Here is a 13,793-nt window from a genome sequence, read left to right as displayed (position 1 = left end):
TGGGCCACGTGGGCGCATCGATCGGAGCTCACAGCCACACCGGTTCCCTTCCTCTCTGTTGACAGCCGTTGGCTTTTTGTTAGGCTGCCCGGCCTACGTGCAGCTCTCTTCTGAGTCCAAGAAGCTGCCCTCCTCAGAGGCCTCCTGGCTGCCACCTTCTCCCCCATGCCGTTCCCTCCCACCATTCTCTCTTGTTAGCACATTCCAGCCCTCTGCCACTTGCTCTATTTAGAGCTGGGCCTCTCCTCAGCCTGGACACCAGATGGAGGTGGAGGTGGGGGTAAGCAGCAGCACAGAACAGACTGACCAGATCCACCGCCTTTATGAAAACACTGCTCAGACTGCACATCCCCCGGGCAGCCCGCCTACAGCATGAAGGGCAGGTCTAGGTTCTTCTCGCCGGTGCCCACGTAGATGTAGCCATAGTTCTTGGTGCGAGGAGCGTGGTAGAAGGTGAGGCCGGGCCAGAGCAGGCTGCGCAGCACCACCAAGGCATTGCCCCTCTCCATCTGGACACTCCAGGACCCTGGGGGGGTGGGGAAGAGGCAGCAGAGGGCAAGGCCTGGGCATCGTGGAGGCAGAGCCCGGCCAGGGGTGCGGAAACCCCAGCTCCAGGAAGCCAGGCCTGAGCGTGAAGGTTCCACTGGGAAAGGGGAAGACAATTTAATTATCCCGGCGCTTTACTCCTCTGATTGCCTTTGAGCCATTTCACTGCTCATTAAAGCCACTTCCAGAGGGAGGGCGAAGGAAATGAAAAGAGGTGGAACTCAAAGCAGTCCATTTTGTTCCTGTCAGCAAGTCCAGTGACAGGTTGCATGGGGGAGGAAGCTGGGTCACCCATGCACAGGCGGAGCGGGGTTGGGGCTAGGCCGGGGAGACGCCAGGCTCCTCTCTTCCCTGCACTCTGGCTCGCTGGTGGCCTGCTGTCCTGGTGCACTTCACCTCTCTTGCAAAATTTTGCTCCAGGCCCAGCAACTTAACTCTGAGATGGATGAGACCTGCCCAGGCTCACATAAATGTGGCCTTTTCAGGCCTCCAGCTCAATAGCCCTTTTCTGGCAGCTGGTAGACTGAGAGCCGTCCTTGGTGGGAGGGGACTTGGGCCGCAGCTAATGAGCCTTTGTCTGTCCTGGGTTCTGCCCTGGTTTTTGCTCCCCAGACGGGAGCAGCCCAGCCTGGGGCTGAGTTGTGCAGCCACGAGGACTTGGCGGGAAGGGCCTGATCCAGCTCCAGAACCAAGGGAGGGAGCCGCTGTGTGGGAGGAAGGAGCCTGGGAAAATCGCCCCTGGATGCAGATCTGGAGTTCCTATTCCCCTGCGCCGAGGCCTCTCCCAGCCCAGCCGCAACTCTGCCCCAGCCCCTGCCAGAAAGGCAAATGCTTTGAAGGTTTTGGTGCTGGACCAGCCAGTGATGCACTGAGAACTGCGCCGAGGCCTTCATCAGCTGCCAGCCCAGCCCGGCTGCCTGGCTCCCGCTGTGCCGCTGCCCCCAGGCCGCCTCCAACCATGGCCCACCCCGGTCACTCCACACCCAGCAGCCTTGGAGCTCAGGCCCCACCCACCAGAGGCCACCCTGATTACAAGAGACCTGACCACCAGGCACCCTTTGCCCTGATGGCAGCTCAGCCCATCTCAGGGCTCCAGCACCTGCCCAGGTCAAAGCCAGAGCTTTTGGGGTATATGTAGTCTGGTGGCCTTAACCTGCTTGGGGGGTGCCCACGCAGGAGCCACCTCAGCACTGTGCGGTGGCCTGCACCAAATACCACCAGCCAAGGTTGAGGTGATGAAGCAGAAACCACAGTATAGGCTTGACCCCACTCCCCCAGGCCCCCTCAGTGCCATCCAGATAGCATTGAGAAAGAAGAGTGTCCCTGGGTTCCCAGGGCTCTGACTGGGGCACTGCCTGGGGGGTGGGGGTGGTCAGAGAAGTGGGGAGTGTCTCCCCCAGCTCCTGCAGCTTGCCTCTCTGGATCCCTGAGATCTTCTACCTCATAAACCTGCCTGTAGGTTCTGGAGCCATAGCCTGTTGCTCTGCTAGTCATTCATTCCAGAAAACAGATGGCCTAGGGGTAACAGGAGACGGGGTGTGACAGACCAGAGTGTTCCCTGTGCACCAGTACACCAGTACACCGTATGCAGCTTCAGGCCAGAACACACCCCCGGAAGGTAACCCCGGCCAGCTCCCCATGCCAGTCCCCGCAGCAGCATCTGGGGAGTCCCTCTGCTCCAGCAGTCCACAGCTACAGCCCCCTGGAACTGAAAAAGGTCAGGCTCTGACCACCGGAGAAGGCAGCTTACAGCCCCACTGGCCCCGACCCTGGGCCAAATGCTGCCCTGGAGAAAGAACTGGAGTCCCCCAGCCAGACACACTCAGCAGTTCTCTGTCTCCAGTGCTGTGGCATACCCTGAGCAAGGGCGGTCCTGGCTTCCCCAGTACCAACCTGCCCACCTAGGGCTTGGCCACCTCTTGCTTCTAGTGGGTGGGGGAGGGGCCAGGCTCATCAGGGGCTCCCTCTACACTGGCCAAGCAAGAGCAAGGAGAAACAGGGTTCCCCCACCAGGGTTAGGGATCTGTGCCATGCAGGCCCAGGGTGCTGGCAGAGTACAGAAGTGGTATGTACAGGGCTGGCCAGCCAATGACACTACTTCCTCCCTCCCCTTGCATTCCTGTCACACTTCTGTCCTTTCCTTGTCCCTGGCTCAGCTTGTCGCCCAGGAAACACATACTCTCAACGTGCCAGGAGTCACGTAGCATCTACCTGGGAAGCCAGGCTCTTGCTTTCACCTTCACCCACTTTTATTGCTGCAGCTGCTGGCAAGGCTGGGCCCAGCCAGCCACCACTGGGACTCTAGGGGAAGCAGCCTCCTGCAGCCCATGCTGCTCCCAAGTCTCCCCAGACCTCACCCTCCAGCCCCCTGGCAGCCACTTTTCTCCACAAGCTCTCTTTTCTGAGGATGTGGTGGGATACAAGCTGGTAAATGAGGAATGGGGCCTCCTGCATGAGCAGAAGTCCTCCTGGGCCTTGGGGGTCTCACTCACCTTGCCAGTGTGGGACGCTCAGGCTGGGAGATGCTCATCATAGTTACATTCCCCTGCCCTCCAGGAAGAAAGGCAGCCAAGTTCTGAGATTAAGTTGGAGGAGGAGAGTGGACCAGGCTGGAGTTCAGGGCTGTCCAGGGGCAGCAAATGGCTTAAATCCACTCAGACCAGCACCGCACAACTTGTCTCACACACACAAAAATGGCCACAGGCCCCTTTTCAGAGCAACCACTCCCCGACACCAGGGCCACAGCACATGGGAGGGGGTGGGGGCGGGGACACGCCGAAGAGTTCCCAGTCTTACTGATAGGCAAAGCCAAGCCCCTTGGTGCAGAAGGCCGAGCACCTGTCACCTGAACCTCCACTAGACTGGAAGGGAGGTGCCACCTGCATACCCCCTTGAGAGAGGGCTGATCCCGGACCCTGCATTGCCCACCCTCTCCAGTGCTGTCTCCCCTGTCCCCCACCTCTTCCCAGCCATCACTTACTAAAAGCTGCTTTCCAGGCAGGCAGGCCCCTTGCTGCCCTCTGCTGCCTGCTCTGGGCACTGTGCTGGAACCCTGGCTGCTTCGTAGCCGGCAGTCCCTGAGATCTCTGCTCCAGCCCAGAGAGAGGCGCTCTGCCCTCCACCTGCGTGCTCTGCTTCCTAGGACACCTATGCGGCACCTGCTGTTTACATTGCCACTTCCCATCCTGTTTCATTTGATCTTCCCAAACGTCTGTGAGGCACAGATGGTGCCTTGTTCTCAGCAGCATCTCTGGTCCCTGGGACATACTAGCTGCTCAGTGACTATGTGCTGACAGCATAGAAGGTTAAGGAGCGTTGAACAGCAGAGTACTGCCCAGAAATCCGGCATCCTGACAGGGCTCCGTGTCTCACCTAGCAGCAGCCCAAGCTCAGTGAACTCCTGGCTGTTGCCCTGTGTCTGCCAGAAGGATGCTTCTGCTGCCAAACCCTACTCCCACAGAACTCCACAGACCCCACGGCACAGTGGGACGGCTCGGAAGGCCACAGGTGGCTCCAGGCAACATTCTTACATCCTCTCTCCAGCCGAGGGTGGTCCAGGGACCAGCTGCTGAGCACCTGGCCAATCCACGTGGCCACAGAGAGCAGGAGTCCCATGGACTGCCTGACCCATTCCTGCTCACAGGTGACACAGGGTTCCCCTCAACAGTTGCCTCAGACCCAGAAAGGAAGCTGATCCTACCTGGGCAGATCCCATACTTCCCGCCAGTCCTGGTGCCCCAGGGAACTCTCTGTTGGGACTTTGCTTCACTTAGTGACCCAGCCATTCTGGCTACTGTCTGCTTGGTGGGGGCAGCCTCCCAGCAGCTCCTTCTGCTCTTCCAGGGGCAGATACTGCAGGGAGTCTGGGAGCAGGGTCAGAGGGGCTGCTCTCCCCCAGCCAGCCACATTTCCTCCGCCATACTGCAGGCCCCACCAAACCATCCTGAGTAAAACTCGGCCAGACTTCCTGCAGGCTTTCTGGTGGTGGCTCTGGGAGAAGGGGAGCTGGAGGCCCAGAACTGTGGAGTTTCCCAAAGTCAGGCCAGGAGCATATCTCCCCTCCAGCCCTCCAACACAGGAGACTCTGGGAGTGCTTCACTCCTAAGGCTCCAGCACTAAGGACAAGGCGCTATTGGGGCATCAAATCATCAGTTGATCTCTCAGCCCTGAGACCCACTGTTAGTGCAAGAAGTCTAGGTTCCAGGGGGGTGGGGAGGAGGCCCCCTTGTGTCACCCAGCGCTCTGAAGGGAGAGCCTCATCCACTGGCCCTGGGCTCCTTTCTGCCGCAGCTGAGAAGTCCTCACTGGGCAGAGCTTTCCAGCCATACTCCAAATCGGGGAGGGGCTGCTGCCCCCAGATTAGGGGTGCTAAGAGGACTTTTCTCAGTCGGCCACGCAGGCCCTGGCACTGGGTCCCACCACCAGTGTTCCTAACTCCCTTTACCAACCAGGGATGTGCAGTCCCCACGAGCCCCTAGTCAAGTGGGGAGCACAGAGTTGGAGGAGGTAATGGGAATCTGGAAAGTGGGTCTGATGGTTAAGAAATTCTCACCCTCTATAACCATCTCCCTGCCAGGTCCGGGACCCCCAGTCTATGCTCGGGGAGGCTTGACTCTGGTGCCCCCGTGTGGTGGAGGCCAGCATAGCCACTCTGCTGGCAGCCCTTAGCCACCTGTAACCCATGGCCCAGCCCCCGGGGCACTACAGTAGCCCCAAAACGGCCTCCAGAGCCCTGGCTTGCCTTCCACATCCACTGATGCCGCCACTGCCTTGTTATCGCAGATCTGCCTACAAGCCACCAGCAGCGCCTACTGCCTTGGTCTACTCCTAGGGTCCCACGTGGCTCAGTGGTAAAGAATCTCCTTGCAATGCAGATGTGAGTTCGATCCCTGGGTCAGGAAGATTCCCTGGAGAAGGAAATGGTAACCCACTCCAGTATCCTTGCCTGGGAAATCCCACGGACAGGGGAGCCTGGTGGGCCACAGTCCATAGCATCACAAAGAGTCTGACACAGCTGAGCAACTAAACCCTCCTACTCTTTGGCCCTTTAGGCCCTCCCTAGCCTGCCCAACGCCCCTCTAAGTCGTTTTTGCTACTGAAAACAGTATCAGTAATACTTATTGATTTTTACTTGAGTCCTTAATGTCTTAAGTGAAGTCGCTCAGTCGTGTGCGACTCTTTGCGACCCCATGGACTGTAGCCTATCCGGCTCCTCCATCCACGGGATTTTCCAGGCCAGAGTGCTGGAGTGGACTGCTGTTTCCTTCTCCAGGGGATCTTCCTGACCCAGGAATCGAACCCAGGTCTCCCGCATTGCAGGCAGACGCTTTACCCTCTGAGCCACCAGGGAAGCCTTCGATGTCTTAAGCAGTATCATAAATGTTTTGTGTATGTGTTGTTATTTCATTTAATTTTCATAACAACCCAATGAGGCAGAAAAGATCAATTTTCCCCTTTTAGAAATTGAGGTACAAGGGGATTGAGGGAATTGTCTGAGGTGGCCAAGTAGTACACAGCAGATACAGGATTCCAACTCAGGCTTTCTGGCTCCGGAGCCCTTGCGTGTAATGACTCCTGCCGCCCCACCTCTACCCTGAGTTCCAGCCCAGTTGGGTTGCTCATCCTCAGAAATGTTTCCCCCTAGTGATGGGGGTGACTACTGTCCTGCAATTCCCATTGTCCACTGAAAACACCATCTACTTGACACCACAGTTAAGGCCAGAGCCTTGGAGTCTAATGCTTTAACACATACTGTGTCCTTGGATTTAACTCTCTGAGCCTCTGGTTTTTTCATCTGTAAAATGGGGATAATGATATAATAGTATCTAACTCACAGATCGCTGTGAAGATTAAAATGAACTAAGGAAAAAAAAAGAGGCACGGGAAAGACTGGGTACAGCGCCTGGCACACAGTAAGCAGTGTCGTTACCTTATGAGTAGTTCCTAGAATCATTGTCTTTGCCATCATCAGCAACAGATCCCTCCAGCTCTCAGAACACCAGGCATGGGGAAAAAAGCAGGGCTGCTGAGGCAGCGCCTCGGGTGTGGCCCCTGAATGCCCAGAGCCTGGCACCTGTCCTGGGATGCAGAGCCCAGCAAGAGCATCTTCCGAGGATGTGCTCATCTCTACTGGGGGAGCCCAGGGAGGAACCGGGGTCTCTGACCCCCACCAGCTGTGGCTGTGTGCCTGGGCCAGGTGGGCCCTGAAGCACAAGAAGGCCTCTGAAGTTGTATGTTTTATGATTTAAAAGCACACTTAGCAGGAGACAGACGTACAGAACTCATTTCCTTAGCAGGTGGTCCTCTACAGGTCAGTTGGCACCTACTCCCTGAGCACCAGCTGTGTGCCAAGCACTGGATCTAACCCCGAAAACCAACCGTGAAGATGTATATACGGCTACTATTTTCAGGGATGTTTTGGTGGGGGGAAATTCCCAACTTGCCTTCATTCAAGGTTGAGATGAAAATCAAGAGAGACTTCCTGTCTGTGGAAGCACCTGGAAGACAATCCTTTTGTCTGCAAACATTTGAAGCTGAGCCCTGTACTGGGCCCTGGAGGAGCCTCCTACTCAAGCCCCCATGTTGAACTCCCAGTTCCCACCCAGGCCATGGGTCCCACTCTTAAGAGGGAATTGGCAGGTGGCATGGCCCACTGTTCTGACCTGGGGGTGGATCCAGTGTCCTCCAAGTAACAGGCTGTTACCTTTGGGGATGTCATGCTCCAGAGAGTCCATGAAGTCTAGGGATGGGTCGAGCTCAGCCTTCTCCAGCAAGGTCTTGTTCTTCAGCTCAACAGGCTCCCTGAAGTGGAAGTAAGAACTCAGCTTCTTGGCTTCGGACAAGGACAGTCCTACAAAGGGGCGGCAGGTAGGAAGGGATGGTCATCCCCAAGCCCCACAATCCCCTTCCTCTCTGATTGGCGACCACATGGAGGGGCTTGCAAAGGGTTCAGTCAGCTACTGATGGGGAACTGAAGGGCGGCAAGGGACCAGCATTTTCTCAGCCAGAACTTGGCTCAGCCCCTGCAACGAGAACAGACTACGGAGGAGCAGCGTGAGGAAAGGTGGGGAGCCCAGCCCTGCACACAGCCCTGAACTCAGATGGCCAGACGCTCTCTCAACTCAGGCATAAAAGTCAGGGTCCAGTAATGCCATTCGGCAGGTCCTCCCAAGTGATGTGGCAACAGTTATTCCTTCTCTGAGAAAACAGGTAGGTTCCCCTGGACTCCCAGACGTGTATCTGACTGCGCTCAGGAAGAGAACTTACCTTCAAAGGTCCGATTGACATTGATAGGTCCAAAAGGGGTCTTAAAGAGGGCGCCTCTGGGGATGACAGCCACAGCCTTGTCGATCTGGTCAATAATGGACACCAAGCGCATCTCTTCCTTGATCTGGACCTGAGGAGACAGGAGACAAGGTATCCCGCTGGGGTGCTGTGCCCAGTCAGTCACGCCTGGTGCAGGCGCCCTCTGGATGTTCATCTGACCTGGGTCATCATGCAGAGATGCCAGGTGCATGGAAATTCACCATGAGTGAATTTCTTGCCTACATTCCCTCCCTCCTGTCCTTTCTTAAGTTGGTAATACATACCGCTGGTAAGTACGATATTTAAAACTTTTTTAAAAAAATAATAAAAAGCAGCGTCTCATCTCATTCCTGGTCCCCCAGTCGCTCTCACTGGGAGCAGACACCATTAACAGTGTTTTATATACCGGTCCAGAAACGTCATCATATTTTAATGTTGCTCATTTTGCCTTTTTAAAATATAAAAGCTATCATGCTGACTGTAGAATATCTGGGTGATATAGAAGTATTTTATAATATACCTAAGAAAATTAAAGCCATTCATAATCCTACCTCCTGAAGGTAATCGCTGATAACATTGGTATAATCCCTTCTATTCTTTTTTTCCTATGCCTATATTCAAAGGAAAATTAGAGTTACAGTTTATATAGTTTCTTGTCCTGCTCTTTGACTTAACATCATTTCTCAAACATCACTCCATACTGTAACGTGTTTACACAGATGAAATTTGGTTAGAATCAATATCAAGGGCAACCCCAACCCAAACAAAAGGACTGCATAGAGATGTTTGGAAGAAAACAGCACTTGACAGGGAAAGGGTCACTGGGAGACCCCAGAGCCATTCAGCCACGTATTTCCCCTGGGCTGCTGATTGGAATTGTTTACAAAGGAGATGGAAACTAATAAGTGTCTAGGCCAGGTGCTTTAAATACATCACCTTGGGAATTCCCTGGCAGTCTAGTGGTTAAGATCCTGTGCTTCCAATGCAGGGGACGTGGGTTCAATCCCTGGTTAGGGAACTAAGATCCTGCAACCCTCGTGGCAAGGCCAAAAAAAAAAATGGCACCTCACTTGTACAAGTCTCAGTTCTACAGAAGAGAAAACAGAGGATGTAGAGGTTGTCCGGCAGACAGGGGTTTGTAGCTGAAGCATCACAGACCTAGACCCAGACATTTGGCCTCACCCAGGTTCAAGGGCAAAGGTTGGATTTTGAATCACAGGTTTGTCTATTTTCAGAAATTGGGTTATTTTCCAACCATGCAATCCCATATTTTAATGTTGCTTATTTTGCTGTTTTAAAATATAAAAGCTGTCGTGCTTACTGTAGAATATCTGGGTAATATGGAGATATTTTATAATATACCTAAGAAAATTAAAACCACTCATAATCCCATCTCCTAAAAGTAATCACTGCTAACAGTTTCAAGTGAATGTATTATCTGTGTGTGTGTGTGTGTGTGCTAAGTCTCTTCAGTTGTGTCGACTCTTTGCAACCCTGTCAACTATAGCCCGCCAGGCTCCTCTGTCCATGGGATTTCCAAGGCAGAAATAGTGGAGTGGGTTACCATGCCCTTCTCCAGGGGATCTTCCCAACCCAGGGATCAAACCTGTGTCTCTTATGTCTCCTGCATTGGCAGGCATGTTCTTTACCACTAGTGCCACCTGGGAAGCCTGAATGTGTTATCTAGTAAAATACAAATCTATACAAAAATATAAGCACCTGTGCACATCCCCTGACCCCAGAGCAATGCACAGACTGCTTCTTCCTAGCCCTGGCCCTATAACCCAGCTCTCCCGAGAGCTGCCCATCCCCTTGCCACCCTGTCAACATTCAGGAGTGATGTCACCCTGGGCAGGTGACTTAACAGAGGTTTCCTCCTCTCCACTCCCTGGAGGCAATGCACCAGCGTCCCAGGGCACCAGGTTGGAGCGAGGGGGCTGGCACGGAGGCCCAGGGCCCGTGGCCCCAGTGGCTGTGATGATGACCGTGCTTGCTGCCACCAGTGTCCACCAGCCCAGCCCCTTGTGTTCAGGCCCTCCTCCTCTCGTCTTCACTCACCACTACTTCTTCCTCAAAGACCTTCTCGCCATCGTTCACCTTCTGCAGCTCAGTGTGTTCATACTCATGGGAGGGGTCCCCCATGAAGCGACCCTTCACCACAGATGTCTGTATCTCCATCTCCTTTGTGGCGGGAGGCAGGAGGCTCCACTCCATGCAGTTCAGGCTGCCAACAACATCCGCATGACCCCAATTCTAACTCCCCTCATTCCAGCTTCCTGTCTCTGCCCCTTCTCCCAAAGGGCTGAGGCCCAAGAAAGGCTGGTGGGAGTCACACCTTTCCCCCTTAGAAGCCACAAGAGCCTGTGGTGTACCCCACCCCATATGTGATGACATACAACTTAATTTCTTAAAAGCTTCAGTCTGCCAAGATTCCAAGAGTGTCTTCCTACATATCTGGATTATGAGACTGCAGATGAGTTTCTGGAAGCTGAACTGCCTTAATTTCAGATCCCTCTGCTCCAGAGGGCCCACATCCATGCTCAGCCTGCCTGCTGAGCTGACACACAGCCATCTCCCCCACGCTTCTCCCGGCCCAGGCTCTAGGAGCTCTCCTCCTCTGAGAGCTTCAGGGGCATCGCCAGCCCAGTCACTTCTTTCTCACACCCTGCCGGGAGGGGTGTCTGCCTGCTCCTCCCTCATCCGCCCAGCACCCACATCCCCAGCCTGCTCTGTGTGCCCTCTTCACTCTCCACTGGCTCCTTCACAACATGAAGATGCCCCCGCTTTAACAGTCCTCAAATCCATGCCCCTCTGGGAAATGCCCCTTTCCTGCCCCTCCCTCCTCTTCCCCAACTCTGGACCATACTCAAGAACATTTTGCCCTGCCAGAGCCCTTCCTCCTCACCCCGCTTTCACTCTGACCACTGCACCAGGATTCCCTGGCACCGCAAGAAGCTGCTCTGAAGAAGGCCAGCCATGGGACCTACAAGCCAACACGTGCATTTCCATGTCTGCTTCCTTTGACACCTCCCCTTCCCCTTCTCCAGCCTTAAGTGTTTCCGAGGATCTATTCTCACCCCTCTTTTGTCTCCAGTCTCACCTACCTGACTCCCAGAATCCCAGCTGCTCCCAAGTGGATACCCCAAATCCAGTCACCTCTCACCACCTCCACTACTTCCACCCTCATCCAAGCCACCACCTACTCTCACCTAATATCACAGCAGCTTCCTAAATGGTCTCCCCATGTCCGTACCTGCTCCCGCTTCAGTCTGTTCCCCACCCAACTGGGAAAACCTAAGCCGGACTGTGACTCTGCAGACTCTCCCACTGACTTCCCACTGAGCCAAGCACTCACAGGGCCCTGCACAACTGTCTCAGCCTCGCCGACCTCATGCTGTGCAGTGGCCCCTCACTCACTCCTCTCTAGCCACACCAGCCTCTACAGGATCCCACAGGTACGCTAAGCACACACCTGCCTCGGGACCTTTGCACTTGCTGGAATGCTTTTCCCTCAGATAAACACAGCTCACTCAGTTGCCTCAGGTCTCTTCTCAAATGTTACCTCCTGAGAGAGGCCATCCCAGATCACCCTTTTTATAATAGTACCTGATCCTGTATTCCGTGTCTCCCTTAGCAATTAGCACCAATGCTAAGCGTATGCAGTATATGTGTGTGTGTTTATTGTCTGTCTTCCCTCCCACCCCCAACACACACACTAAAATGTAAACTCCATGAAGACAAGGACTTTAGCACTGAATTCCCCATGTCTAGATCAATGCCTAGCACATACTAGGTGCTGGAGAAATAAAAACTTATTGGAATACAGTGAGATTCAAATCTCTATCTTCAGTCCAAATTTTTCTTTTGGACTGCAGATCTGTACTTTAATATGCTTCCTTACCACTCTGCCCCATGGGACCTGACAGCAAACTCGCTGGGCCTCCCCTAGTACCTCCTGAATTCTTTCCCAGTGAGTGGCACCAGCCCTTACCCAGCTACCTAAGCTAGAAGGAAGGGTCAACCTTGACCTCTTCACCTTTCCCCATTTAGTCACAAGTCCTGCCACTTCTACCACTGAAATCTTTCCAAGCCCACCGCTCCATTCCTTCCTCCTTTCAGTCTGCAACAGATATCCAAATGCTCGCCCATTTCCAGACCCTTCTGCCCACTCAGGTCCAAGCAGACTCTTCATTGAAGGCCTTCAGTGGCTCTGCATAGCCTATGGACAAAGTTCAAATCTCCTGGCCTCTCCATCAAGTTTAGCATTAACACCCTAGGCTGCCACTGTCCTGGTTGCCTACCCTCTGTTCTCCCAAACATCCCAAGCGAGCTCCAGCCAGCAAGGCATGCCTCTGATTGGCATGCCTTTGCCCAACTCCTTCCTGGAGAACTCCAGGTCATCTCTCAGATCTCAGTAATCTTATTAAAAATTGCTCTCCGAGTAGCATTGAAATATGTATACTACCCTATGTGAAACAGATCGCCAGTCCAGGTTCGATGCCTTAGACAGGGCGCTCAGGGCTGATGCACTGGGACAACCCGAAGGGATGGAATGGGGAGGGAGGTGGGGGGGGGGTTCAGAATGGGGGACACATGTACACCCATGGCTGATTCATGTGAATGTATGGCAAAACCACTACAATATTGTAATAAGCCTCCAATTAAAATAAATAATTTACAAAAAATGCAAAAGGAATAAATAAGATCTTAAAGCTGAGATCTTGAAGGCAAAAAAAAAAAAAAAAAGATGCCCTCCAGGAGAATGTTGCACCCTGCCTCCCCTTCGTGTACACCTCTGTCTTAGTTTTCAGATGCTTTGCTGTAATTGCTGGGTGTGAATGAACTGGAGATAGGGAGAGTCTTAGCCATCTTTTTAACCCCAGGTCTAGCACGGAAAACATTCAGTCAGTGTTGGATTGCTGCATGGATAGATAAATGAAGTCTCCAACTTTCTTCAGCCTGAACAGAATCCTTGTAAGATGGGGAGCTCCCCATCAACGGGGTAGTCAAAAGGAGGGTGGATGGTCCTAAACGGAGTGTACAGGAAAAGTTCCTCAGTTCTAAATCCCTTTCCTTCAATTCCACATTCGTTCACTACTTCCTGGAGTGCCTCCCATGAGCCAACACCTCCACCCCAAATGCTTCAAGACCCATTTCCGAAGAGCTCCCCGCTACCCCTCAAGGCTTCTGACCCTTCTCCAAACTAAAGCCAAACTTTAGTTTGGACCCTTCTCCAAACGTTTCTCTTTGGAAAGCCAGGTCCACCACAGGGCTTCTCCTCCGGGTTTTCACTCTCCGGAAGCTTTCCTCTTGCCCCTCCTCCGTTCTTGCCCTGCTTCCATTATTAAACCGTCAGCCTCTAAGTTTCTTTGGCGCCCCTCCCCATGTGTCCTCCCGGGGCTGCTCTCTCAGATCTCACCCCCTCGCTTTCTGGAACCCGCCCCTTTGGGTCCTACCTCCCACTCACCCCTTCTCGGCCCGGTAGCCCTCCCCTCAGTATCCCCCTGCAGCCTTGGCCAGCCTGGGCGCCCTCTCCACCTGTACAGGGTCTTGCGCGGTGCGAGCTGATCCTCGCTCACGCCCTGAGCGATGTAGTAATCGGCGACGAGGCCGAGGATGCGGCCCCAGAAAAGGACCCGATCGAAGCGGTAGTCGCGTTTAACCAGCATGAGAGAAGTGAGCAGCGCGGCCCGACGGTCTGGGCTAAGGCCCTGCCCACTGCCAGACGCCAGCTCCAGTGACAGCAGGAGGCTTTCCGCGTCCATCGCGTCCGCGGCTCTGCTCAACGCCCGCCGGGTTGCTAGGAGAAACCGTGTCCATGGAGACCCAAAGCTCCGCCCCTCCACCCTCCCGGAAGCAGGATTTCACCCACCTGACCTGCAGGCTAGCCTTCTGGGGCTGCCCGCCAGCCAGCCCTTCTTGCCACCGAGCGCTTCCGAAAA

General features: G+C 54.2%; 1 protein-coding gene across 2 annotated transcripts; it reads right to left on the bottom strand.

Moving 5' to 3' along the window:
* Window positions 1-303: 303 nt before the first annotated feature.
* On the bottom strand, window positions 304-13,696 carry RSPH9 (radial spoke head component 9). 2 transcript variants are annotated; one of them, XM_069564597.1, is made up of 5 exons: window positions 13,390-13,696; window positions 9,910-10,075; window positions 7,813-7,942; window positions 7,250-7,396; window positions 304-526 (listed from the first exon to the last, which is right to left on the bottom strand). In XM_069564597.1, exons 1-5 carry the CDS (start codon window positions 13,614-13,616, stop codon window positions 366-368), a joined length of 831 nt encoding a protein of 276 aa, XP_069420698.1. In that variant the 5' UTR covers window positions 13,617-13,696; the 3' UTR covers window positions 304-365. The 2 variants fall into 2 exon arrangements, with proteins under 2 accessions (XP_069420698.1, XP_069420699.1); XM_069564598.1 differs by lacking the exon at window positions 304-526 and adding an exon at window positions 6,770-7,043.
* Between the last annotated feature and the right edge of the window lie 97 nt (window positions 13,697-13,793).

The sequence above is a fragment of the Ovis canadensis genome, chromosome 20 (assembly GCF_042477335.2).
Source record: "Ovis canadensis isolate MfBH-ARS-UI-01 breed Bighorn chromosome 20, ARS-UI_OviCan_v2, whole genome shotgun sequence".
NCBI classification, from domain to species: domain Eukaryota; kingdom Metazoa; phylum Chordata; class Mammalia; order Artiodactyla; family Bovidae; genus Ovis; species Ovis canadensis.
The sequence above is the reverse complement of the archived record's forward strand: the minus strand, read 5'-3'. Positions and strand labels throughout refer to the sequence as shown.